Source organism: Ranitomeya variabilis, chromosome 2, assembly GCF_051348905.1.
Source record: "Ranitomeya variabilis isolate aRanVar5 chromosome 2, aRanVar5.hap1, whole genome shotgun sequence".
Taxonomy (NCBI): domain Eukaryota; kingdom Metazoa; phylum Chordata; class Amphibia; order Anura; family Dendrobatidae; genus Ranitomeya; species Ranitomeya variabilis.
This window is the reverse complement of record NC_135233.1, coordinates 390140586-390165049: the sequence shown is the minus strand read 5'-3', so window position 1 is coordinate 390165049 and position 24464 is coordinate 390140586. Positions and strand designations below refer to the sequence as shown.

Here is a 24464-nt window from a genome sequence, read left to right as displayed (position 1 = left end):
CCGGACATTATGTCCGTTGCATATCTCTAACTCTGCTGTGTTGACATATGTTCTGTCTTGTTGTCCTTGGGTCATTTTTTTGCACTCATGGATAGTCACTATCTAAAATCCATATTTAACATTTTTGTAAACATTGTCAATCTTTAGATGTGTTTAATTAGTGATTGAAATTTTTCTTAATAAATATTGTTATTACGTTTTGGCAACAATTGGACTTATTAGTAGTTGGATCTTTCATTGTGGCTTTTGTAAATTTGACCAAAAAGCTTATTATTTACGTGCTGGTTATGTCCTAAGGTACAACGATCTGTCTGGTTTTGGTGCAGTTTACTCAGTCTCCTCTTTCAATCTAGAATGAAGAAGTGAGATACATGGAGGGCGAGCTGGAAAGATACAAGCAGCAGTATGCGGAGCTGCAGGCCTTCACCAGAACCCTGATATGTGCCGTCAGATCAAACGACCGGGAAAAACAACAGGTAGGGACCTAACCCAAGATACCTGCATCTCAGCTCCTGACACTGCTCTGTGCAGCACTGATTTCCCGAAAGTAAGAGTTTGTCAGACTGTTAATATACGTTACATGATTTATCCTGTACTGATCCTGAGTTACCTCCTGTATTATACCCCAGAGCTGCACTCACTATTCTGCTAGTGCAGTCACTGTGTACATACATTACATATTACATTACTGATCCGGAGTTACCTCCTGTATTATACCCCAGAGCTGCACTCACTATTGTGCTGGTGCAGTCACTGTGTACATACATTACATTACTGATCTTAGTTACATCCTGTATTATACTCCAGAGCTGCACTCACTATTCTGCTGGTGCAGTCACTCTGTACATACATTACTTTACTGATCCTGAATTACGTCTTGTTTTATACTCCAGAGCTGCGGGAATTTTTTTGTAGTAATTTTTACATCATTCATGATATGAGGATCTTTGTTACAATCCAATGCAACTATTCCTGAATATTCCAAAATTTGAGCTCTTGCTTCTTTTTCTTTATTAATGCAGATTCTGGTCACGGAGCCTCCTCTAGAACTGGAAGAAATGGATTACAGCCACACGTCTCCCGATCTGGACGATACCTCATACAGCATTTCCTCCATGTCTGAGAAGAACAACCCAGACAGTGTGTGAACGCCGAGACTCCAGAAACATAAGAACTGATGGATTTTACAAAAATAAAAAAAATTCTAAAAAAAAAATCCCTAACTTATTTTCATCAAGTGGAAATAGAATCTATTTTGCATCATGGAAATATAATCACAGAGGAAATAAACATATCGCATTGAGGAAACGCGTCCATAGATCTACAGGCGGATCTGGGATCACTGGAATCATTTATCCAATCCGTGATCATGATGAAAAGTTTTTGAATGTATTTGTCCCTTTTAAGAGCATTTTTCCCAATAATCCAAAAATTTACATTAAGTATCAGCTGTGGTGACTTTTTCTTCTCTCCATTCCTTTACTTGTATCTGTTTTCTGAAAGAAGTGTCAGCAAATCTCTTGAGTTACCTGCTGATACTTCTCACATTTAGATCCCTATATAAAAAGGCAGCATCTCCCCCTAAAAGTCAAACATCACTGTAATCCAAAATCCTTGAGATTCTGGTTTCTACGTTGTTGCGGTTTGTGGCTGTTTTCTCCATGACAACTGTTTTCCCACGCTAGCAATTATGTGTTATGCATCATCATCTTTTTATAGCATTCTCCCTGCACTGCACAGGTAAGATTTGTCAGGTGCTCATGTTCTTATATGAACTAAGGGCCCGATCCATTATTTGCAGGGTTTCCGAAGACACTTTTTCATTTTTGACTTATGGTTTTTGCTTTTGTTTTTTACGCCACATTCATAAAAAAAATTCCTGTGATTTACAAAATGTCACAAAGAATTTGACACTTTACCTGGTGCACATTTAATCTCTCTGGAGTAGAGCTGCACTTACATTCTTTTTTTAAAGTTTTTGCATTTCTTGAATCAGGCTGAAACATCTGGAAAAGCCACATTTGGCATAAAGAGAAGAAACCTAAATCACAAAAGACAACATGAAAAAAGGTGCAAATTGAGAGGTATTCATGCCTAACATCCAGCAGAATTGCGATGATGAATTGGGCCCTAAGTTCCAAAAACAATAAGGATGCATTAAAAATAACAACTAAAGGTGCAGATACAGTTGTTCTCAAAAGTTGACATACCCCTGCAGAATTTTTGCTTTCTTGGCCTTTTTTCAAGGAATAACACCAAAACTTTTTCTACACTCATGGCTATGACAACCCAAAACATCCAAATGACCCTGATCAAAAGCTCACATACCGCATTTCTTAATATCGTGTATTGCCCCCTCTAACATCAATGACTCTTGAAGTCTTTTGTGGTAGTTGTGGATGAGGTTCTTTATTTTCTCAGATGGCAAAGCTGGCCACTCTTCTTAGCAAAACACCTCCAGTTCCTGTAAATTCCTGGGCTGTCTAGCATGAACTGCACGCTTGAGATCTCCCCAGAGTGGCTCAATGATATTGAGGTCAGGAGACTGAGATGGCCACTCCAGAACCTTCACTTTGTTCTGCTGTAGCCAATGACAGGTCAACTTGGCCTTCTGTTTTGGATCGTTGTCATGTTGAAAAGTCCAAATACGTCCCATGCGCAGCTTTCGGTCTGATGAGTGCAAATTTGGCTCCAGTATTTGCTGATAATGTGCTGCATTCATCTTTCCTTCAACTTTGACCAAGTTTCCTGTGCCTTTGTAGCTCACACATCCTCAAAACATCAGCGATCCACCTCCATGCTTTACAGTAGGAATGGTGTTCCTTTCATTATAGGCCTTGTTGACCTCTCTTCAAATGTAACATTTATGGTTGTGGCCAAAAAGTTCAGTTTTGGTCTCATCACTCTAAATTACCTTGTTCCAGAAGTTTTGAGGCTTGTCTCTGTGCTGTTGGTGACCACAAATCTTGGGATGTGTTCACACATTGTGTGCAATTGTGTTTTTTCCATTGCACTGTCTTACGACAATTTTCAAAAGTCACAGCAACACTTATTGGGTCCTTTAAAAACATTGGTCTGCAATGTATGAGCGCAGCCTGGATGACTATCGGGGTTGAGTGTTCATAATTGGCCTGTCTAAACAAGCTGCCAAGACCTGACACATGAGCAAAAGGATTGTTTGTCGGGTGAAATGATTTCTTTCATGCATTTATACTGGTTGATGATCACTGATCAGTTGCGTAAAAGCTGATTGTGTTTTGAGACTGAACAGTTATCCTGTTCCATTCCCCATAATCGCGCAGAGGAAATAGACCTTAAGGCTACTTTCATATTAGAGTCGTGCACTGCACGTCGCAATGTGACGTTGCGGCGCACCGACGCATACTGTGGAAGTGCCGCACAACGGGGGCAGCGGATGCTGTTTTTCAACGCATCCGCTGCCCCATTGTGAGGTGCGGGGAGGAGGGGGCGGGGTTCCGGCCGCGCATGCGCGGTCGGAAATGCTGGACACGACGCTCCAAAAAACGTTACATGCAACGTTTTTTGGTGGCGACAGTCCGACGCAACACGACGCAACCGTCGCACGACGGTTGCGACGTGTGGCAATGCGTCGCTAATGCAAGTCAATGGAGAAAAAACGCATCCTGCAAGCACTTTTGCAGGATGCGTTTTTTCTACAAAACGACGCATAGCGACGTGCAGTGCACGACGCTAGTGTGAAAGTAGCCTAACTCACTGCTATCTGGCACCAAGCCAGACGTGACATTTTGTGGGGCTATGTTCCCTTGCTGAATTGCTTGAGAAAAGGGCGTGACTCCCCCAAAACTTTTCATGTGTTAGAGAGAAGATGTGCGAGTCTCAGCAGGATTCACATCTGGACGATGTGTAGCTGCCATCGTTTTTTTATTTTGTGTAGGAAACATTTAGAGAATTCCTGGATATTGAATGAAATCTCAATCATTTCAGGAGTAAAACCCAAGATACGAAACATTAAATCAGACCGGAGATTCCAATGACCCACCAGTTATGTTTCATTTTGTTTCCCTTGATACCACTGCCCTAGACTTGTCTCTGCTTGATGTCAATGACAGCTGTGTGAAGAGGACAGGTATCTCTGCAGAGTGTTTGTTACAATTAGTTATCCGCAAACATGCTCAGATAAGGTGTTCTCCGCCATGCTCGTGTGCTAACAGTGTTTTTGGCGTGCTCAAATTCTCGAGTCCCCGCAGCTGCATGTCTCATGGCTGTTCGATAGGCGCAACACGTGCAGGGATTGCCTATCATCTGCCGAACATCCTCGAGACATGCAGCTGCAGGGATTCGAACATAGTATTCGATCACGCCGAAAATATTCCATTAGCACACAAGGATGCTCAGATAACACCTTATCCCAGCACATTCTCTCATCACTAGTTACAAAGTATCAGTCCACACAATACTCTGTGAGATCAACATCTAAGAAGAAATATCTCTCCTGTCCTAAAGTTTCCTCTGGTGTATCAGTGCAGGCACAATGTATCAACCTGTAGCCAAGGAAAGAGGAGAGATTTTTTTTGGGTCTGGCTATATTTATCTCTTAAGAGTTTTGACGGCTGCTACTTTGTAACAGACCTTCAGCTGTGCAAAACTAGATTTAAACAAGTAGGTTTATGGTCATTGACAGCAAGCAATTGTATAGAAAATGGTAAGAAATTGAAACACAAAGTACATTAGAAAATTGCAGAACTTCTCCCTATACAATGATTTACTTACATAAGACTAAACGACCCATCAGTGATGTCAGTGGAGTCCTTTTAACCAGTCCAGTATTGAACCTCGTATTCCCCAAGCACATGTATTGTATTAAAAAAATAATTACTGATGTCATTATCATTTCCCTTTTACCCTCTATTTTTTTCTGGAAATCACATATAATTGTAACAAAATGTATACTATGTTATATTTTTTTACTTACATTTCTTATGTAACTATTTTATTACAGTAGCCCTAATCCTATCCTTAAACCTAGTGCTAATCCTAAATCTAACAGTCATGCTATTCCTAACCCTAGTTAAGGTTTGAAAAAGTGTAAAATCAAAAGCAGAGGTCGAAGTGATAAATGAACACAGCTTTATTACATCAGACGTAGCTCACATGACGGTATTGGAATCATTCAACGGCTGCTTATATTCCATCTTGATCGTTGCTTATGCAGAGTGCAGCAGGCGTGATGAGGTTTTCATCATCTGCTGCGCTCTGCTAAGTCAGCTACAGAGACGACAGCTCACTTCATTAAACGGAGAACTTTGTCATCTCGGTCGCTACCTTTGCAGAGGGCAGTCACTGATGACAAACTCATGCTTACTGCTGCGCTCTGCATAGACAGTACCAGGAGAAAATTCACTGTAGTGCTCTAAGAAGAAACCGTACATGGCGAGGTGGGGGGACAATTTGTTACCCTGTAAGGTTTGGCACCTGAGGCAATCGCTAGGTGATATCCCCCCTATATCACACACTAAGCCTCATCCCACGCCCATCCTACCAGCAGGCCTTTGCTAGCCCCTCAACATTCCCCCCAGGACTGCAATATCTGTATCTCGTGTTTCATTTGAAAAAAAAAAAAATATTTGCAAATGACAGTGTTAAATATCAATATTTCCTGACAGCAACAGATTTCGCAGCATATGGTCATCTCCACAGCGTCATCTTCTGTCTTTTCGTAGGGGAATGTGTGAGACGCAGTGATCCGGGGCCACTTCCTACTCACATGTATAGCTCATGTTATCGCTGACCTGACACATGGCTTCCTTTTTGGAGTTTTTGAGTTGTGGAGTTCTGATGTAACTCAGAAGTCGGAGAAAGACATTAACACTTCGATATCTGATCAGTATTTTGCTTCTCTTTATTAATCCTTGTAGTGGATCCTAAACACAGACGCAATATAAAAGAAATCATTGACAAAATTTGTTTCAAGATGCAAAATACTGATCTGCTGCATGATTCGAGTGTCTGTGTAATAACTCAGTATAAAATGAAAGCATGGACCCTCAGAATATTCTTTGTTGCGGTTTCTGATCATTTGTAAGATCTCTGCATAGGATGGGGTCACACTGGCATTTATCTGTCCCATTACCGGAACAGAAAGTGTAACTCATACAGGAAACAAATGTGTCACACGACAGGCACAAATGGCGCCAGACGGCCCCTATTGACTATTATAGGGTATTTTGGATTCCCATAAAGTATCTGTTTTATCGGAAAAAAATTATGATGGGATTTGCTACAAGGCCTCCTAACAGACCCAGTTGTGAACCTAGGCTTTCTTTGTACAGAAACATTTTTCTTTACTTTCAGGGGGTAAAACCAATCCCGACTGAGTACTGCTCTCAGATCTGATGGGTTTCTTCCGAGATCCACCTGTCCTTGATCCAAAACCAGAATGATTGCATAGTCTTGTTGTCCACAACAAGTTAAACTGGTTTTGGTGCAGAAACCAGTCTAATATGTCCAGAAAAAGTCCTAATATTCCCACTCTGTAAATTATCATCTCATTCCTTCTAAGTATGTGGGTTTTCTTCATCCGTATTCTGCCTACAATATATTTGAAGGAATTTACATGTCCCCCTTTCCCTTCATGCTTTGTGCCTGTCATTGTACAATACCTTGCCAGCCCTAAACTAGAAGCTCGTCTCTGTTAAAGGGACTCTGTCACCTGAATTTGGAGGGAACAATTTTCAGCCATAGGGGCGGGGTTTTCGGGTGTTTGATTCACCCTTTCCTTACCCGCTGGCTGCAATATTGGATTGAAGTTCATTCTCTGTCCTCCATAGTACACGCCTGCGTAAGGCAAGATTGCCTTGTGCACGCATGTACTACGGAGGACAGAGAATGAACTTCAATCCAATATTGCAGCCAGCGGGTAAGGAAAGGGTGAATCAAACACCCGAAAACCCCGCCCCTATGGCTGAAAATTGTTCCCTCCAAATTCAGGTGACAGAGTCCCTTTAAGCCTGTTTGCCGTTTGACAGACAGGTGAGCAGGAGCAGAGGCAAAGACCACCCCCACTTTTCTGTAGAGACAAAGGCCACACCCTCTAACTGAAAAAAGACCGCACCCACTTCATGTAGAGAGACAAAGGCCACACCCAGTTCCTGTAGAGACAAGACCACACCCACTTCCTGTTGAGAGACAAGACCACACCTACTTCCTGTAGAGACAAAGGTCACACCCTCTTCCTGGAAAAAGACTGCACCCACTTCACGTAGAGACAAGACCACACCTACTTCCTGTAGAGACAGACCCGCAACGCCATCTTGTAAACAGAGAATAAGCCATCTACACTTCCTGTAGAGACAAAGGCCTACACCTAATTATGGTAGAGAAAGATCCATGCTCACTACCTGTAGAGCAAGACTCATCTCCATTCCCTGTTGTCTCTGCTACTAGGAAAGGAAGGAAAACACCTCAAGGCCGACTGATCAAGCAGTTGCACAAACATTTTGCGTCTTTTGGCATTTTGTGATAGTGTCGTCCAGCTGACAACTTTTTGAAAAGTGGGTGGTGCTTGACCAGGAGGGGCGGGGTCAAGTGGTCCCCACAAATACATCATTTATGCCAAAAATTATGTAAATTAAAGCAAAAAATGTCCACTAGTCCCCAATGCTGGAGTGGTGCTTTCAGATTAGCGTTTTGTTCTATTATGGTTCTTATGTCATCCCTTCCTTCTATTATGATGGTTCTTCTGATATCTTTACTGCCCTTCTATAATGTTAGTTCTGCTGATGTCTGAGAAAAAAAACTTTCACCATTATATAAAGGTTTATTGCCTGGTGGTGATCTATGAAACTGCAATGGCAAGAGTAGGCCCTACCATAGCTCATTATCATTAACAGCAGTTTCCTGCAGACTCCACTAGGGGGAGCTCACTGCAAACAGGATAGTTTTACTGCTCCCATTGAGCTACTTGTGCCCGTGAGCACCCCCTAGTGGCGGCAATCAGCATCCACAATTTCAAAGCCTCCATGAGACCCAGGAACAGCAGGGTTAAAGGGCCTAGGGCTAAGTGGAGGGCCACAGCAATTCTGTAATATTGTAGCGTCCTGCTATTGCAACTTCAATGTGTAGGAAAATATTCACTTTTTTGTATCTAATTTTCCAAATTCTACTCAATATGTTGATTTTACGGAAAAGCGCCAAAAATAACCACACCAAAGATCTATATTTACATGAAGGGGTTAAGCACGCAGTAAATAGTGTAAATGTTTCTCCAGCTCCAGCTTGATACATTGTAAAAATGACCAATAAAATGTATTACTGCTATTCTCCTATTACATGGAGGGAAAGCGAGCAGAAGTTTATAGAGACATAGAGCAATACAATAAACTTTCCCGCCTGTTTAATTATACACAGGAGCTGACAAATATTCCGCAGCCACTTCAGCTACTTCTTTGGAGTGAAGGTTTGTGGTTTTTAATAGATCAATATTAATTCTTGCTAGAATTAGTCACCTTCTATTTCCAGCACGGATGATTTAGTCGGTGTTGACTCACGTCTCCGCATTTGGCAGAGAACAAAACGAACTCTCTGCCATGGTGCTATAACCAGATCAGAAGGCAACAAGGTTTACTGGCGCCAGGACAAACGTTAATCCATATCTTTAAAAAGATCGACCTCCCACTGTGATATGCACACTGATGACAGCTGATTACCCAAGACTAGTAATACCTCATATGAAACCGGGCGTCTCTTATCCTTTACCGCCCAACCTTTTCTCCATCCCTTTAACGTCTGGGTCACCAAAAAGGATTTTGTCACGTCACTGAGTCCCCGAGCTTTACAACCAAATGCAAGACCTGCTAACAACTTATTCAATTTAGACACTGACCAACCTGCTTCTTTGCAATGTCCAATCAACAGAAGTAATCTGCTCTCATGCAAACCATCACCTAACGATACCATCCAATTCTCCCAAATGCCCCACGCTTGTTGGTACTGCCTCCAAGACCTGCCCGATAAGGAATTTTTAAACAAATGATCTACTGCCCGCCAGGAAGACTCCACAATTCGGCTGGGCATTCCAAGCCTTCTGACTCTGCTTGAGGCACCAACTCTTGAAAACGATCCCCCTGCAGATGAGAAAGAGCAATGACGACAGGATTAGAAGCCATCGACTTCCGCACAATCCACACATTGAACGATAGCCCCAAAAATACCAGACGCTGTAGTATTTTTACCACCGCAGGGGAAGCCGCTGATAATGAATTTAGCGCCACCGCCACAGCGTCTGACTTGCATGGAGAACGAATCTTTGTGTTTTGTACCCTCTCGCCCCACAAAGACAGCGCAACAACAATAGGAAACAAATGAAGCAAAACTCTGTTCGCGTACCGTCCTTGCTCCTTCCAAGAACCTGGCCTTTCTGCCAGCAGCCAACAGCCCCTGAAAAACAAGCCAAAGCCACGTTCGTCCACCACAGCAATGAGGAAACCCAAAGCATCTGCATCAATTACCGGATTAATCCAGATAGATTTACCATTGTAATTCTCCAAAAAGTTAGCCCATACAGCCAAATCGTCCCGCAATTCTTTTTTTAATCTGATGAAATGAACCAGGGATCTCACACCCGTGGTTGCCAAAGACAACCTTCGGCAAAATGCCCGTCCCATCGGCATAATCCTGCAAGCGAAATTCAACTTCCCAAGCAAAGATTGTACCTCGCGCAACCTCAATTTCTTTGCGCTACGCGCCCTTAACACCTCTTTGCGCAAAGCGATAATCTTGTCATCAGGCAATCTGCAGACCATCTCCAAGGTATCAATTTCGATCCCCAAAAAACTCAGAATGGTCACTGGTCCCACTGTCTTGTCCGCCGCCAATGGAACCCCGAAACTCTTTGCCACTCTTTCCATCGTGCGTAATAACACTGAGCAATCAGAACCTTGGGCCGGGCCTATAAACAGGAAATCATCCAGATAGTGAATACATGATTTCAAGCCCGACACATCCTTGATCACCCATTCTAGAAATGTACTAAAAGTTTCGAAATACGCACAGGAGAGAACAACCCATGGGGAGACAACGATCGACATAAAATCCGCCGTCCCAATAACAACCCAGTAGATGCAAGCTATCCAGGTGAACAGGCAATAGCTGAAACGCCGCCTCAATGTCTGTCTTTGCCAACCTCGCACCCCTACCACAAGAACGGACCCAATCCATGGCTGTGTCGAATGAGGTATAAATCACTGAACACAGCTGAGGATCAATACCATCATTCACCGACGATCCTTTTGGAAAAGACTGGTGATGTATCAATCTGAATTTATTGGGTTCCTTTTTTGGGACTACGCCTAACGGGGAAACCCTCAGGTTGTTTAAGGGAGCTATCGGGAACGGACCAGCCATCCTACCCAGTTTGACTTCATTTTCTAACTTTTGAGCAACTACCTCCGGAAACTGCAAAGCCGATTTCAAATTTTTTGTGGAAAACTTACGTGCTGCATCAATGAATGGGATTAGAAAACCTTCACCAAAACCCCCTGCAAGCAGAGCCGCCGCTGCCGTATCAGGGTACCTATTTAGAAAAGGTGCCATCGCGGCCAGTCAAATTGGTGTCGCTCCTTTTATCAACCCCATCTCCCGCTTTTTGTCTGCTGCCCTTGAAACACTTGGAAGATCCGTGTGTGCTCCCGCAAGAAGCACTCGTGTTTGAACTTACATTTCCCTCCGAATCTGCATGACCCTTCATTGAATGCAAAACACAGTCCTCTGCATCGCTGCTGAGTGTCCCGACTGTCCTGAACCCCAAGCATTTCCTTGAAAGGACTGGTTACCGGCCCCGACACGTGATGGGACCATCACCCTCATCCAAAGGGCTATATCTTTGTGGTCCCATCGGATGCTAGGCCTAATCGCCTTCCGTAGGTGAAATTGCTCATCGTATCTGAGCCAACCTTGACCCCCATAAACCCGATAATCTTCACCTATGGCATCCATATAACAAAAAAGGCCCGAGCAGTTCTCAGGAGACCTCTCACCGATGACGCTGGCCAAGATAGCAAATGCCTGCAGCCAATTAGAAAAGGTCCTAGGAATCAACCTATACCTCCTCTTTTCCTCGTCCTCCTTTTTTGAATCATCTTTCCACAATCTATCTAAATTAAAACGCTCTAATGGCAGTAAGGAAAAAATTTCGACGTATTCCCCTTTCCATATTTTTTTCCCTCACTTCACTTTTAAGGTGTGCCCCAAAGGACCCTCGAAACACACATAAACCTCGCCCCGAGCAGCATCATCCAAACGCATTGAGTCATCTTTTTCCCCTTCACCTGCTTGACTAGCGACCGATACGGTAGCCGAGAGTGTTACAGCACCCGACACTGCAACGTCATTTCTCGTACTTCCTGGCAGCCCGCCCCTGTGACTCACACCACTAATCCCACCCAGTGGGCCCCCAAAGACGGGAATCTCCTCAGGGTTCCCAACCCAGGCGGCGGACGGTGGAGCCCCTATTTGCCCCCCCCCCCCAATCCCCCACAACGAAGCCAAATCTCTAAGACCGTGCATGATTAGACTCAGACCCCCGCCAACTCCCCCCATAAACATATCCCGACTACTATTCACAGAGGGAGTTAACATAGGGGTATAGGAGAAAAGCGGTCCGTTCTCACCTAGCTGCCCGAGCACTGTGGACCCGGCAGCTGAAGACCCTGAAGCCTGACGCATCTGCTCTCCTCCTGGGCTCCCTCCTTGCTGGTCTCCGGATAATACCGACGACAGCTGGCTGTTGTCCTGTGCTGTCCCAGCTGTAGATGCAGGGGCCCCTGCAGACGACTCCACCGACGACCTGTTGCCTGGGCCAACATAACGCTGCCCGTGTTGCACATCGCCGCTTATATTAACAGCATTATGGCCAGGCAGACATGCCAGATTCTGACCTGACCTGCGCAGCTGTGACGAACTCGACTCTGCTGATCCCTGCCCTGACCCTGGCAGAACGCTGCTGACTGGGCCGACGCCATGCCACCCACTATGCGCCCCACGCTGAGAGGCCTGGGGGATAAGGCCTCCGTCTACTGGTTCTACCCGATCCTCCGCGCCGAGCAGGCTCACCTGGGTTGGTGCTGCCTGCCGCTCCTGCTCCGGACACCCTGCGTGAAGCATCTGAAGGGGAGGCCGACACCTCTCCCTGTCGCAGGCCCCGCCGTGCCGACGGATTCCTCCCGGCTCTGCCGCGGGTCGCCGCTGTCCTGCCGCCCGCGCCACCAGCCGGAGGGTCCCTGGAGGGGCTCCTGATACGGCGCCGAGCCTGGGGGGCATCTCTGATGTAAGGCCTCGACCTCCATCACCTCAACTCTGCAGAGCTTCGGTCACTCTCACGAAAGGGAGGTACGTGTGGCGGTTAATGCCCCAAAATGGCGGTTTCACTGATTCCCCTACCTATGCTCCGCCCCCCCGTCACCTAGCATCTTCTATACCCCGCCCTCACCCCCATATTCAAAAGATGCCTGCACCAACTTTTATTAACCCCTAAAATGCCTCAAATCTCCCTAGGCTAATTCACTCCCCCGTGACCCCATCATGCTGGCCTCCCTTGAGGGCCAGGGGCCCAGTACGGCCTTTCTATACAGAAAGAGTATCGCACTGGAGAGAACAAAGCACAGCGGGACCAGGGTCAAGTGAGGACAAATGACAATCAGGCAAGGAGCAGAGGAAGGAGATACCTTAAATAGAACGAGTGCTGCAGAACTGCCGGGTCGAGATCCTCCAGAGTCATAGAGAGGAGGAACGGAGCGTCTGCAGAGGAAGGAAGTGCGTGTGCGCAGAAGGAGTTGGAGAGAGGAGTGCGCACCCGACGGGAGCCAGGGACCGGCGGCGAGACTGGAGGAGTAGAGACCGGAAGGCGAGCGCACACCGCAGGAGCGCATCGGGTCGGGTAAGTATGTCGGCGAACAGAAAGGTGAGTGGCAGGAGTGGCGGCAGATGCGGCGGCGTGTAGAGGCGCCGTGACACCTGTCGCCTCCAGCTCAAAAATATTTCCAGAATCCGTCCCTTCCTCAACCCTCACTCTACCAAAATGCTTGTACATGCCCTAATCATCTCCCACCTTGACTACTGCAACATCCTCTGTGGACTCCCTGCTAACACTCTCGCTCCCCTCCAGTCCATCCTTAACTCTACTGCCCGACTAATTAATCTCTCTCCTCGCTACACTCCCACTTCCCCTCTTTACAAATCCCTTCACTGGCTCCCAATTTCCCAGCGTATCCAGTTTAAACTACTAACACTGACCTACAAAGCCATCCATAACCTTTCTCCTCCGTATATTTCCAAACTAATCTCTCAATATCTTCCCTCACGTGATCTCCGATCCTCCCAAGACCTCCTCCTCTCCTCCACGCTTATTTGCTCCTCACCCAATCGCCTCCAAGACTTCTCCCGAATATCCCCCATCCTCTCGAATTCTGTGCCCCAACACATCCGGTTATCCACCACATTTGGATCCTTCAAACAAACCTGAAAACCCATCTCTTCAAAGAAGCTAACAGCCTGTAATGACCACACGGCCACCTCAACACCATCAGAGCTACTGCAACTCCTGACCTACTGTCTCCTTCCCCATCCTGTAGAATGTAAGCCCGCAAGGGCAGGGTCCTCTCCCCTGTGTATCAGTCTGTAATTGTTAGTTTTGTTTACTGGAAGGCTGTGTGCACACAGCAGATTTTTCGCGTTTTTTTCGCTATAAAAACGCTATCAAACCGCTGAAAAAACGCTCACATTAAGCATCCTATTTAATAGAATGCAATCCGCATTTTTTGTGCACATGCTGCATTTTTTTCCTAAGCGGAATCGCATTCCAGAAAAAAAGGCAGCATGTTCATTAAATTTGCAGAATCGCGGGGATTCCGCACACCTAGGAATGCATTGATCTGCTTACTTCCCGCTTGGGGCTATGCCCACCATGCGGGAAGTAAGCAGATCATGTGCGGTTGGTACCCAGGGTGGAGGAGAGGAGACTCTCCTCCACGGACTGGGCATCATATAATTGTTAAAAAAAAAAAAGAATTAAAATAAAAAATCGTGATATACTCACCCTCTGATGGCCCTGGAGTCTTCCCGCCTCTCAGCGGTGCACGTGGCCGCTTCCGTTCCTATAGATGGTGTGTGTGAATGACCTGCGATGATGTCGCGGTCACGTGACCAAGACGTCATCGAAGGTCCTGCACACACACCATCTATAGGAACGGAAGCCGCTGAGGAGATCCGGGGCCATCAGAAGGTGAGTATAACCATTTTTTTTTATATTATTTTTAACATTCTATCTTTTACTATTGATAGGCTGCATCAATAGTAAAAAGTTGGTCACACTTGTCAAACACTATGTTTGACAAGTGTGACCAACCTGTCAATCAGTTTTCCAAGCGATGCTACAGATCGCTTAGAAAACGCTAGCATTCTGCAAGCTAATTATGCTTGCAAAACGCTAGTTTTCTGCGGGAATATGCATGTCAATTCCGCATGCGATATACCCGCGGCAGGAGTTGCAGAATTGCCGCGGAAATTTCCGCGTCAATTCTGCAACGTGTGCACTTAGCCTAAGTGAGATCTGTAATTTGTATGTAACCCCTTGTCATGTACAGCACAATGGAATCAATGGTGCTATATAAATATTAACCCCTTTCTGACCTCGGACGGGATAGTACGTCCGAGGTCAGAAGCCCCGCTTTGATGCGGGCTCCGGTGGTGAGCCCGCATCAAAGCCGGGACATGTCAGCTGTTTTGAACAGCTGACATGTGCCCGTAATAGGCGCGGGCAGAATTGCGATCCGCCCGCGCCTATTAACTAGTTAAATGCCGCTGTCAAACGCAAACCGCATCCGGCCGGGCGGCCAGAAATGATGGCATCGCCGACCCTCGTCACATGATCGGAGGTCGGCGATGCTTCAGAATAGTAACCATAGAGGTCCTTGAGACATCTATGGTTACTGATCTCCGGCAGCTGTGAGCGCCACCCTGTGGTCGGGGCTCACAGCACACCTGATTTTCTGCTACATAGCAGCGAACAGCAGATCGCTGCTATGTAGCAGAGCCGATCGTGCTGTGCCTCCTTCTAGCCTCCCATGGAGGCTATTGAAGCATGGCAAAAGTAAAGAAAAAAAGTGAAAAAAAGTGAAAAAAATAAAAAAAATATAAAAGTTTAAATCACCCCCCTTTCGCCCCAATCAAAATAAATCAATAAAAAAAAAAATCACACCTACACATATTTGGTATCATCGCGTTCAGAATCGCACAATCTATCAATAAAAAAAAGCATTAACCTGATCTCTAAACGGCGTAGCGAGAAAAAAATTTGAAACGCCAGAATTACGTTTTTTTGGTCGCCATGACATTGCATTAAAATGCAATAACGGGCGATCAAAAGAACGTATCTGCACCAAAATGCTATCATTAAAAACGTCAGCTCGGCACGCAAAAAATAAGCCCTCAACCGACCCCAGATCATGAAAAATGGAGACGCTACGAGTATCGGAAAATGGAGCAATTTTTTTAAATTATTTTTAGCAAAGTTTGGAATTTTTTTTCACTACTTAGGTAAAAAATAACCTAGTCATGTTAGGTGTCTATGAACTCGTAATGACCTGGAGAATCATAATGGCAGGTCAGTTTTAGCATTTAGTGAACCTAGAAAAAAAGCCAAACAAAAAACAAGTGTGAGATTGCACTTTTTTTGCAATTTCACTGCACTTGGAATTTTTTTCCCGTTTTCTAGTACATGACATGCTCAAACCAATGATGTCGTTCAAACGTACAATTCGTCCCGCAAAAAATAAGCCCTCACATGGCCAAATTGACGGAAAAATAAAAAAGTTATGGCTCTGGGAAGGAGGGGAGTGAAAAACGAACACGGAAAAACGGAAAATCCCGAGGTCATGAAGGGGTTAATAACAACCATTGTAAACCGCACTGATTGGAAGAATTGGAAACTTTTATCCCCAACAGGACACTTTAATCCACATTTTAAAATGGAGTGGCAGCTGGGATGTCTTTTAACACAAGATGACTGTTAATCTTCCTTGATCTCCATGCACTCTTTCGCCTCGTGGGGTAAGGATGATTCTGAGAAAGGTCATGAATCAACCCAGAAGTACACAGCAGGACCTGGTCAGTGACCTGAAGAGAGCTGGGACCACAGTCCTCAAACATTACTGTTATTAACACACTGCGCCATTAGGGATTAAAATCCTGCAGGGCACACAAGGTCCCCCTGCTCACACTAGCACATGTCCAGGCACGTTTGAAGTTCACCAATGACCATCTGGATGATCCAGAGGAGGCATGGAAGAAGGTCATGTGGTCAGATGAGACCAAAATAGAAATTTTTGGTATCAACTTCACTCGCTATGTTTGGAGGAAGAAGGATGAGAACAACTCATGGGACCATGCTTCACCGTCCCAACCGTGAAGCATGGTGGAGGAAACGTCATACTTTGGGGGTGCATTTCTGCAAAGAGGACATGACGACTACACCGTATTGAAAAGTGGATGGATGGGGTCATGTATTGCGAGATTTTGGCCAACAACCTCCTTCCCTCAATAAGAGCATTGAAGATGGGTCGTGGCTGGGTCTTCCAGCATGACAATGACCCGAAACACACAGCCAGGGCAACTAAGGAGTGGCTCAGTAAGATGCATTTCACAGTCCTGGAGTGGCCGAGCCAGAATCGAGCCCTGAACCCAATAGAAAATCTTTGGAGGGAGCTGAAACTCAATGTTGCCCAGTGACAACCCCAAAACCTGAAAGATCTGGAGAAGATCAGTATGGAGGAGGGGGCCAAAATCCCTGCTGCAGTGTGTGCAAACCTGGTCGAGAACTACAGGAAATGTCTGACCTCTGTAACTGCAAAGAAAGGTTTCTGCACCAAATATTAAGTTCTGTTTTTCTATTGTATCAAATTCTTATTTCATGCAATAAAATCTTCTATATATATATATATATATATATATATATATATATATAAAAATAAAAAAAACACTAGATGGTGGCCCGATTCTAGCGCATCGGGTATTCTAGAATATGTATGCGTAGTATATTGCACAGCCCACGCAGTACATTGCGCAGCCCACGTAGTACATTGCGCAGCCACGCAGTACATTGCGCAGCCCACGCAGTACATTGCGCAGCCCACGTAGTACATTGCGCAGCCCACGCAGTACATTGCGCAGCCCACGCAGTACATTGCGCAGCCCACGCAGTACATAATGGCATCGCCCTAGGATACCAGGTGTTATTTCCATGGAGGGTTTCCTCCGTATATAGCTGTGAGGTCTATTTGTATTTTTCATTCATGGGTTGGTTTTAACCCTTTGCTTTCTCCCCCCCTCCCTTCCCCCCCTTTTTGGCTTATTTTGCATATACCATTTTGGGTCACGTTTTATATGCCTTACACAGCCTGTTGGGGTGTGTCTGCTTATTGCATCGTATAACTACTCGTTTCCATATGCATTCTTATTCCCCATGAGCCATTATTTTGGGTTTGGAGTATTCTGTGTGGGAGAGGCTATATCATTATTGTTATTTGATCTCTATCCCTGTGTATCATGGATGGTGTGTATTTTTTAATTATGTTTTAATTGTCTGTGATGTTCTGGATTGTTCAATAAAATCAGTTTTGTATTTTTATAATCTCATGTATTATCATTGGTGTGCATAACTTGTCAGTAGACCTTTTCTCTTTGGTTTCTTGTTACTGTTACTACTGTCTTTGCACCCATTATCTTCTTTATTACTATATGGCGGTGCACCCAATACCTTGCTTTCTTTGCCCACGCAGTACATTGCGCAGCCCACGCAGTACATTGCATGTCCACGTAGTATATTGCCCAGTCATGTAGTATTTTTCCCAGTCACGTAGTATAATGCTTCATGCAGTTATGGCCCCATAGATGCCCCATATAATGCTCCATGCAGTTCTTTATGGCCCCATAGATGCCCCATATAATGCTCCATGCAGTTATGGCCCCATAGATGCCCCATATAATGCTCCATGCAGTTCTTTATGGCCCCATAGATGCCCCATATAATGCCCCATATATTGCTCCATGCAGTTATGGCCCCATAGATGCTCTATATAATGCTCCATGCAGTTATGGCCCCATAGATGCCCCATATAATGCTCCATGCAGTTATGGCCCCATAGATGGCCCATATAATGCTCCATGCAGTTATGGCCCCATAGATGCCCCATGTAATGCTCCATGCAGTTCTTTATGGCCCCATAGACGCTCCATACAGCATTGTGCCACATATAATGCTGCTGCTGAGGCAATAAAAACAAAATATCACATACTCACCTCTCGTCGCTGCTCCTCAGCGTCCTGTCTCTCCGCACTGACTGTTCAGGCAGAGGGCGGCGCAGTTATATACTGCGTGGGCAGTGCTATATACTATATGCCCTGTGTTATATACTGCGTGGCCTGTGTTATATACTGCGTGGCTGCTATATACTGCGTGGGCTGTGTTATATATTAAGTGGGCTGTGTTATATATAGTGCGTGGCCTGTATTGTGTAGTGTGTGTTCCTGTCGTACAACAGTTTGTTGTGGTGTCTCCGGTTGGCGACGGTGTCTGTGAGATTCCGCATCCTGGGCTTGTCTAGCAGCAGTTTGTTGTGGTGTCTCCTGTTAGCGACGTTGTCTGTGAGATTCCACATCCTGGGCTTGTCTGGCGGCAGTTTGTTGTGGTGTCTCCTGTTCCCGATGTTGTCGTTTTCTTGCTGCTGCTGCTGCGTTTCTGTCATCCTCATTGGCGTATTTTCGTTTACGACCCATTCTAAGATAGAAACACAGGAAGATGCTGCCCATACAGGGAGACGCAGGCACACACCCTACACAATGGCAGCACTTGACAGCAGTGGAGGACAATGATGATTCCAGAATTCGCGGCAGACTGTGCCCGTCGCTGATTGGTCGAGGCCGGCTGGCCTCGACCAATCAGCAAGGCGGGATTTCTGAGACAGACAGACAATTAGACCCTTAGACAACACAATGGCGGCACTTGACAGCAGTGGAGGCGACGGGCACAGTCTCTGATTGGTCGAGGCCAGCCGGCCTCGACCAATCAGAGAGGTGGGATTTCCAGGACAGACAGACAATTAAACCCTTAGGCTGTGTGCACACCATGCAGATTTAGTGCAGTTCTGCAGCGTTTTTTTCTGCAGCAGAAACGCTGCAGAACTGCACTGTGATTTACAGTACAATGTAAATCAATGTGAAAAAAAAAAAGCTGTGCACATGGTGCAGAAAAATCCGTGCAGAAACGCTGCAGATTTCAAAGAAGTGCATGTCACTTCTTTTGTGCAGAACTGCAGCGTTTCTGCACCCATTGACTCCCATTTTGTGGGTCAAATCCGCATAAAAACTGCAGATGTAAATACCATCTGCAGATTTTATGTGGATTTGGGTGTCAAAACCGCAGCAGAAGGAAGTGACATCAGTGATGTGGAGGAAGTGAGTGGGCGGAGTGTAGCGAAAATGGAGTCGTACCGTTGGATGGGGATCGATGTGAGGCGTATGGTAGAAATGGTATGTATAGTGTCTGTGTGTGTCTGTGTGTCTGTCTGTCAGTAGTGACTCATTGTAGTCATTCGTCGGGTGGGACTACTTCTCCCATCGAAATGTGATGATGGGAGAGTTGTCCCATCGTCAGGCGACTGACTACAATAGGTTAAAAACACAAACACACACATAACATGTAGTACATACTCACCACATGCGTCCCCGAAGGCTACCATCCTCGATCATTCTTGTCCCAAAAAAATAAAATAAAATAAGTCTTTTCCATCGTAATCCATAGTATAGGATGTCCCACGACGTCCTCCGGTGATACACTGCAGGAGTTAATCGCTCCTGCAGTGTATCGGAGCTGCCCGTTCGTTTCCTGGAGTTAAAGGGCACCTGTCACCCCGTTTTTTCCGTATGAGATAAAAATACTATTAAATAGGGCCTGAGCTGTGCATTACAACAGTGTATTTTGTGGACCCCGATTCCCCACCTATGCTGCCAAAATACGTTACCAAAGTAGCCGTTTTCGCCTGTCAATCAGGCTGGTCTGGTCAAAAGGGCGTGGTGTCTTCCCCCAGATCTTGCTTAGTTTTCCGTTGGTGGCGTAGTGGTTTGTGCATGCCCAAGGTCCCGAATCCACTGCACAGGGGAGTGAAAACAGCGCGATCTGCGCTATTTCATTGGTGATCGGTGGGGGCGGCCATCTTCCTTTGGCCGCGCGTGCGCAGAAGCGGCGCTCTGCTGGCCGCGGCTTCAGGAAAATGTCCGCGGGATGCAGCGCGTGCGCAGATGGAGATCGCGGCGGCCATTTTCCTGAAGCCGAGATGCGAATTCTGCTTCAGGAAAATGGCCGCCGCGATCTCCATCTGCGCACGCGCGGCATCCCGCGGCCATTTTCCTGAAGCCTCGGGCAGCAGAGCGCTCCATCTGCGCACGCGCGGCCAAAGGAAGATGGCCGCCCCCACCGATCAACAGGGAAATAACGCACATCGCGCTCTTTTCACTCCCCTGTGCAGTGGATTCGGGACCTTGGGCATGCGCAAACCACTACGCCACCAACGGAAAACTAAGCAAGATCTGGGGGAAGACACCACACCCTTTTGACCAGACCAGCCTGATTGACAGGCAAAAACGGCTACTTTGGTAACGTATTTTGGCAGCATAGGTGGGGAATCGGGGTCCACAAAATACACTGTTGTAATGCACAGCTCAGGCCCTATTTAACAGTATTTTTATCTCATATGGAAAAAACGGGGTGACAGGTGCCCTTTAAATGAACTCCGGGAGCTCACTTTACGGCAATTGAACTGCCGTGAAATGTTTCACGCGGCAGTGTCGTAAAGCGAGAGTCCCGGAGTTCATTTAACTCCGGTAAACTCGCGCGCATGCGCAGGCACACTGCAGGAGCTTTAGCTCCTGTCAGTGTGTTTTGGCAGCCATGGAGAGCAGTCACATCTCCTGGTGTGGCTGTTCCCCATGGCAGATCGTCGTGGGACACTCGATATTAATGGACTACGTCGGAAAAGACTACAGATCATCAAGGGATTTGTAAGTATGGTTAAATTTAGAAAATTAAAATACTTTTTCCTGTGTCTTTTTTTTGTGTTCAGTAATTTGGGGTTAATAATGGATAGGCGTCTTATAGACGCCTCTCCATTTTTAACTGGGGTTAACGTCACCTTACAATGTCAAGGTGACGTTAACCCCTTATTACCCCATATCCCACCGCTACACGGGAGTGGGAAGAGAGAGGCTAAGCGCCAGATTTGGGGCATCTTAGAGATGCGCCATCTCTGGGGCGGCTGCGGGCTGGTAGTTGTAGCTGGGGGGGGGGGGGGGCAATATCCATGGCCCCTCTCTAGGCTATGAATATCAGCCCGCAGCTGTCTGCGTAGCCTTTTCTGGCTATAAAATATAGGGGGACCCCATGTCATTTTTTTTCTGGGGTCCTCCTATTTTAATAGCCAGTAAGGCCACGCAGACAGCTGTGGGCTGATATTCATAGCCTGGGAAGATTAATTCCTTCCCTGGCTACAAATTAGCAGCCTGCAGTCGCTGGCTTTCCCTTTCTGGACATGAAAGTTGGGCGGGAGCCTACGCCAATTTTTTTTGAGGGGTTAATACTGGAGAGGCGTCTTATAGACGCCTCTCCATTATTAACTGGGGTTAACGTCACCTTACAATGTCAAGGTGACGTTAACCCCTTATTACCCCACTAGATGGTGGCCTGATTGTAACGCATTGGGTATTCTAGAATATGCATGTCCACGTAATATATTGCACAGCCACATAGTATATTGGCCAGTCAGGTAGTATATTGCCCAGCTACGTAGTAGATTGCCCAGCCACGTATGTCACAGGTTAAAAAATTAAAAATCATTATATACTCACCTTCCTCCGCCTTGACATGACGTGACGTCATGGCAGGTCCTTCTCCCAGACCATCCTTGCCACTGGAACCTGCCGTTTGCATGGAGCGGTCACCGCAGCGTCGCGAGGAGCGGGAAAGGTGGTGGAAGGTGAGTATATAATGATTTTTTATTATTTTTAACATTAGATCCTTTTACTATTGTCGCTGCATACGCATCAATAGTAAAAACGTGGTCACACAGGGTTAATAGCAGCGGTAACGGAGTGAGCTACCCGTGGCATAACGCGGTCCGTTACCACTGGCATTAACCCTGTGTGAGTAGTGACTGCGGGGAGTGTGGAGTGACTGCAGGGGAGTAGGGAGGGAGACTAATCGGACTGTGGCTGTCGCTGATTGGTCGCGGCAGCCATGACAGGCAGCTGGCGAGACCAGTCAGCGACTTGGATTCCATGACAGAGGCTGCGACCAATGAATACCCATGACAGACAGAAGGACAGAAGTGACCCTTAGACAATTATATAGTAGATATATATATATATATATATATATATATATATATATACATACACACACACATACATATATATAAAAAAAATATATATATATATATATATATATATATATATATATATATATATATATAACATATCGGTGTGTCTGCAATTTCTAAAAAAAAATTTATTTTCTTCCTTTATTTACTGTCTAACTATTACATCTGAGGAAGGTTTTTAATTACATTTTGTTATCCATTATAGATAAGGGACATGCCCGCCATATGGGACCCGATGAGGCATATAAAGACAAGTATGCCCGTGAAAATTGCTGGACGAGGATTGTACGTGACCTCTATCCGCATTATGACAGCTACACCTATAGCCTGCAGGAGCAAATTAGTAAGTTTTTTTTTTACACCTTGCCGAAATTTTTTTTTCAAAGGGAATGTAATGATCATATTTTATTGTTTTAGATAAAGAAGTCAGACAGCGTTGGCGCTCAGTGCGAGACCGCTTCCAAAAAATTCTGAACAGCCAGTCCAAAAGCGGGTCTTCCCCGGTGAAAGGGAGCTTCAGCTTGTATGATGAGCTAAGTTTCTTGATCACAAGCAGGACTTTGAGAAGGTGATTTGTTAAAACTAAAGTGAATGCAGTACTGATGAATATAATTTATTGTATCAAACTTAAAAATTCCTTTTTTTTCACAGCACTGAAGGGAACATTCCAGCTCCTGACCCCGTAGAGGACTCAACAGCAGAGTCAGCAGATGAGGCATCTGCTTTGGGCTCACAAGACTCTATCCCTCTTGTCGCAGGCACTTCGGGAATATGTTCCAGTGCAACATCTTCGGCTGACCAAAGTGATGTGCCAAGAACCCAAGAAACCTCTGTAGTTCCGGTGCCAATAACAGTCCCACCCCCCAAAAAAAATTAGGCAAAAAAAAAAGAAGATAAAACCACAAAAAGAGTCAATGAGACCATTGATCTTCTGAACAAATCGGCCAAAGAAGATTATCTTGATCTTTTTGGGTCTACTATTGCAAACAAGGCACGGTTATTGACACCGGAAAGACTGAGCAAATTCATGAGCTCTGTCCATGCCCTTTTGGACGCATTCGAAGAACCTGCACCAATTGCCCCACTAGCGGACATTGTAACAGGTATCACAAAGAGTGTGAGACCTCCACCACCACCACCACCAACACCACAGCCACTGCAGCATGACCAACGGTATCACCGGCCTACCAGCCAGTACTACTCTGATACCAACTCTGACCACTTTTTATTTGGCCCAGAGTATACTATGTTACATTAGTTACAATGTTGACAGTCATAATGCTGTTCCATTATATTCTGTCACACTATTTTTGAATACCCATACTCAACAAGTTTTTTCAGAAAATCAGTATGTGCTATAATTGTGATTTAGTTAAAAATAATTAATAAAAGAACAAAGTTAAACAAAGCAAGGACTATTTTTTTCATACCTTTTTTAAATGATTTATAAAAAAAATTTGGATTTTCACCATCCCATAGTGTATTTTTCAAACTTTATTTACTAAAGTCCCTAAAATTTGCCTTTTCTTATTTTTAAAATAACATTTCTTTGACCTATAGAATATACGACAAAAAAAATATCTTTCTAGGCCTACAACTAATGACTGGGCCCCGATGAATCCACTATGGTAACCCTCCGTTCACGGGATCACACACACACAACAATTGGCCCTCAGCATTACATAATCTCTTTTTCCCATCACTCATAATTAGACTAAAAAGAAAAAAAAAAGTGTAATTTGAAATAAAGCAAAAAATAGTTAGATTATAATTTTTTTTTAATAAGTGAAAAGAAAATACCAATTTTTTTTCCAAAAAAAGTGAAAAATGATTCTTGGTCTTCAATTTAATTTTCAGTGTTCGGGTTAGTTTTCGTCCATCCTCTGCTGGTCCGGCTGCACATCACCGACACAGGAGTATTGCCAGTGCACGGCACCTTCTGGACTCATAAAGTAGTCAGTGAAGGTTTCTCTCACACACACACCGGAGCTGGATGGTCTTCCC

The 24464-nt window shown here is 45.2% G+C and overlaps 1 protein-coding gene and 1 long non-coding RNA gene across 7 annotated transcripts in view; both read left to right on the top strand.

The window, feature by feature from the left end:
• The window catches only part of HDX (highly divergent homeobox), a 64393-nt gene extending 62951 nt beyond the window's left edge, over window positions 1–1442 (top strand). For all 6 annotated transcript variants that reach the window (XM_077286465.1, XM_077286461.1, XM_077286462.1 and 3 more), the window contains 2 exons: window positions 354–476; window positions 1023–1442. In XM_077286465.1, the coding sequence (XP_077142580.1) occupies window positions 354–476; window positions 1023–1148 (249 nt within the window). In that variant the 3' untranslated portion in view covers window positions 1149–1442. The remainder of the gene's footprint in view (window positions 1–353; window positions 477–1022) is intronic.
• Window positions 1443–22670: 21228 nt separating this feature from the next.
• On the top strand, window positions 22671–23848 carry LOC143809503 (uncharacterized). The gene is made up of 3 exons (XR_013222293.1): window positions 22671–22803; window positions 22878–23028; window positions 23112–23848. It is a non-coding gene; the product is annotated as an uncharacterized LOC143809503 (long non-coding RNA).
• Window positions 23849–24464: the final 616 nt, after the last annotated feature.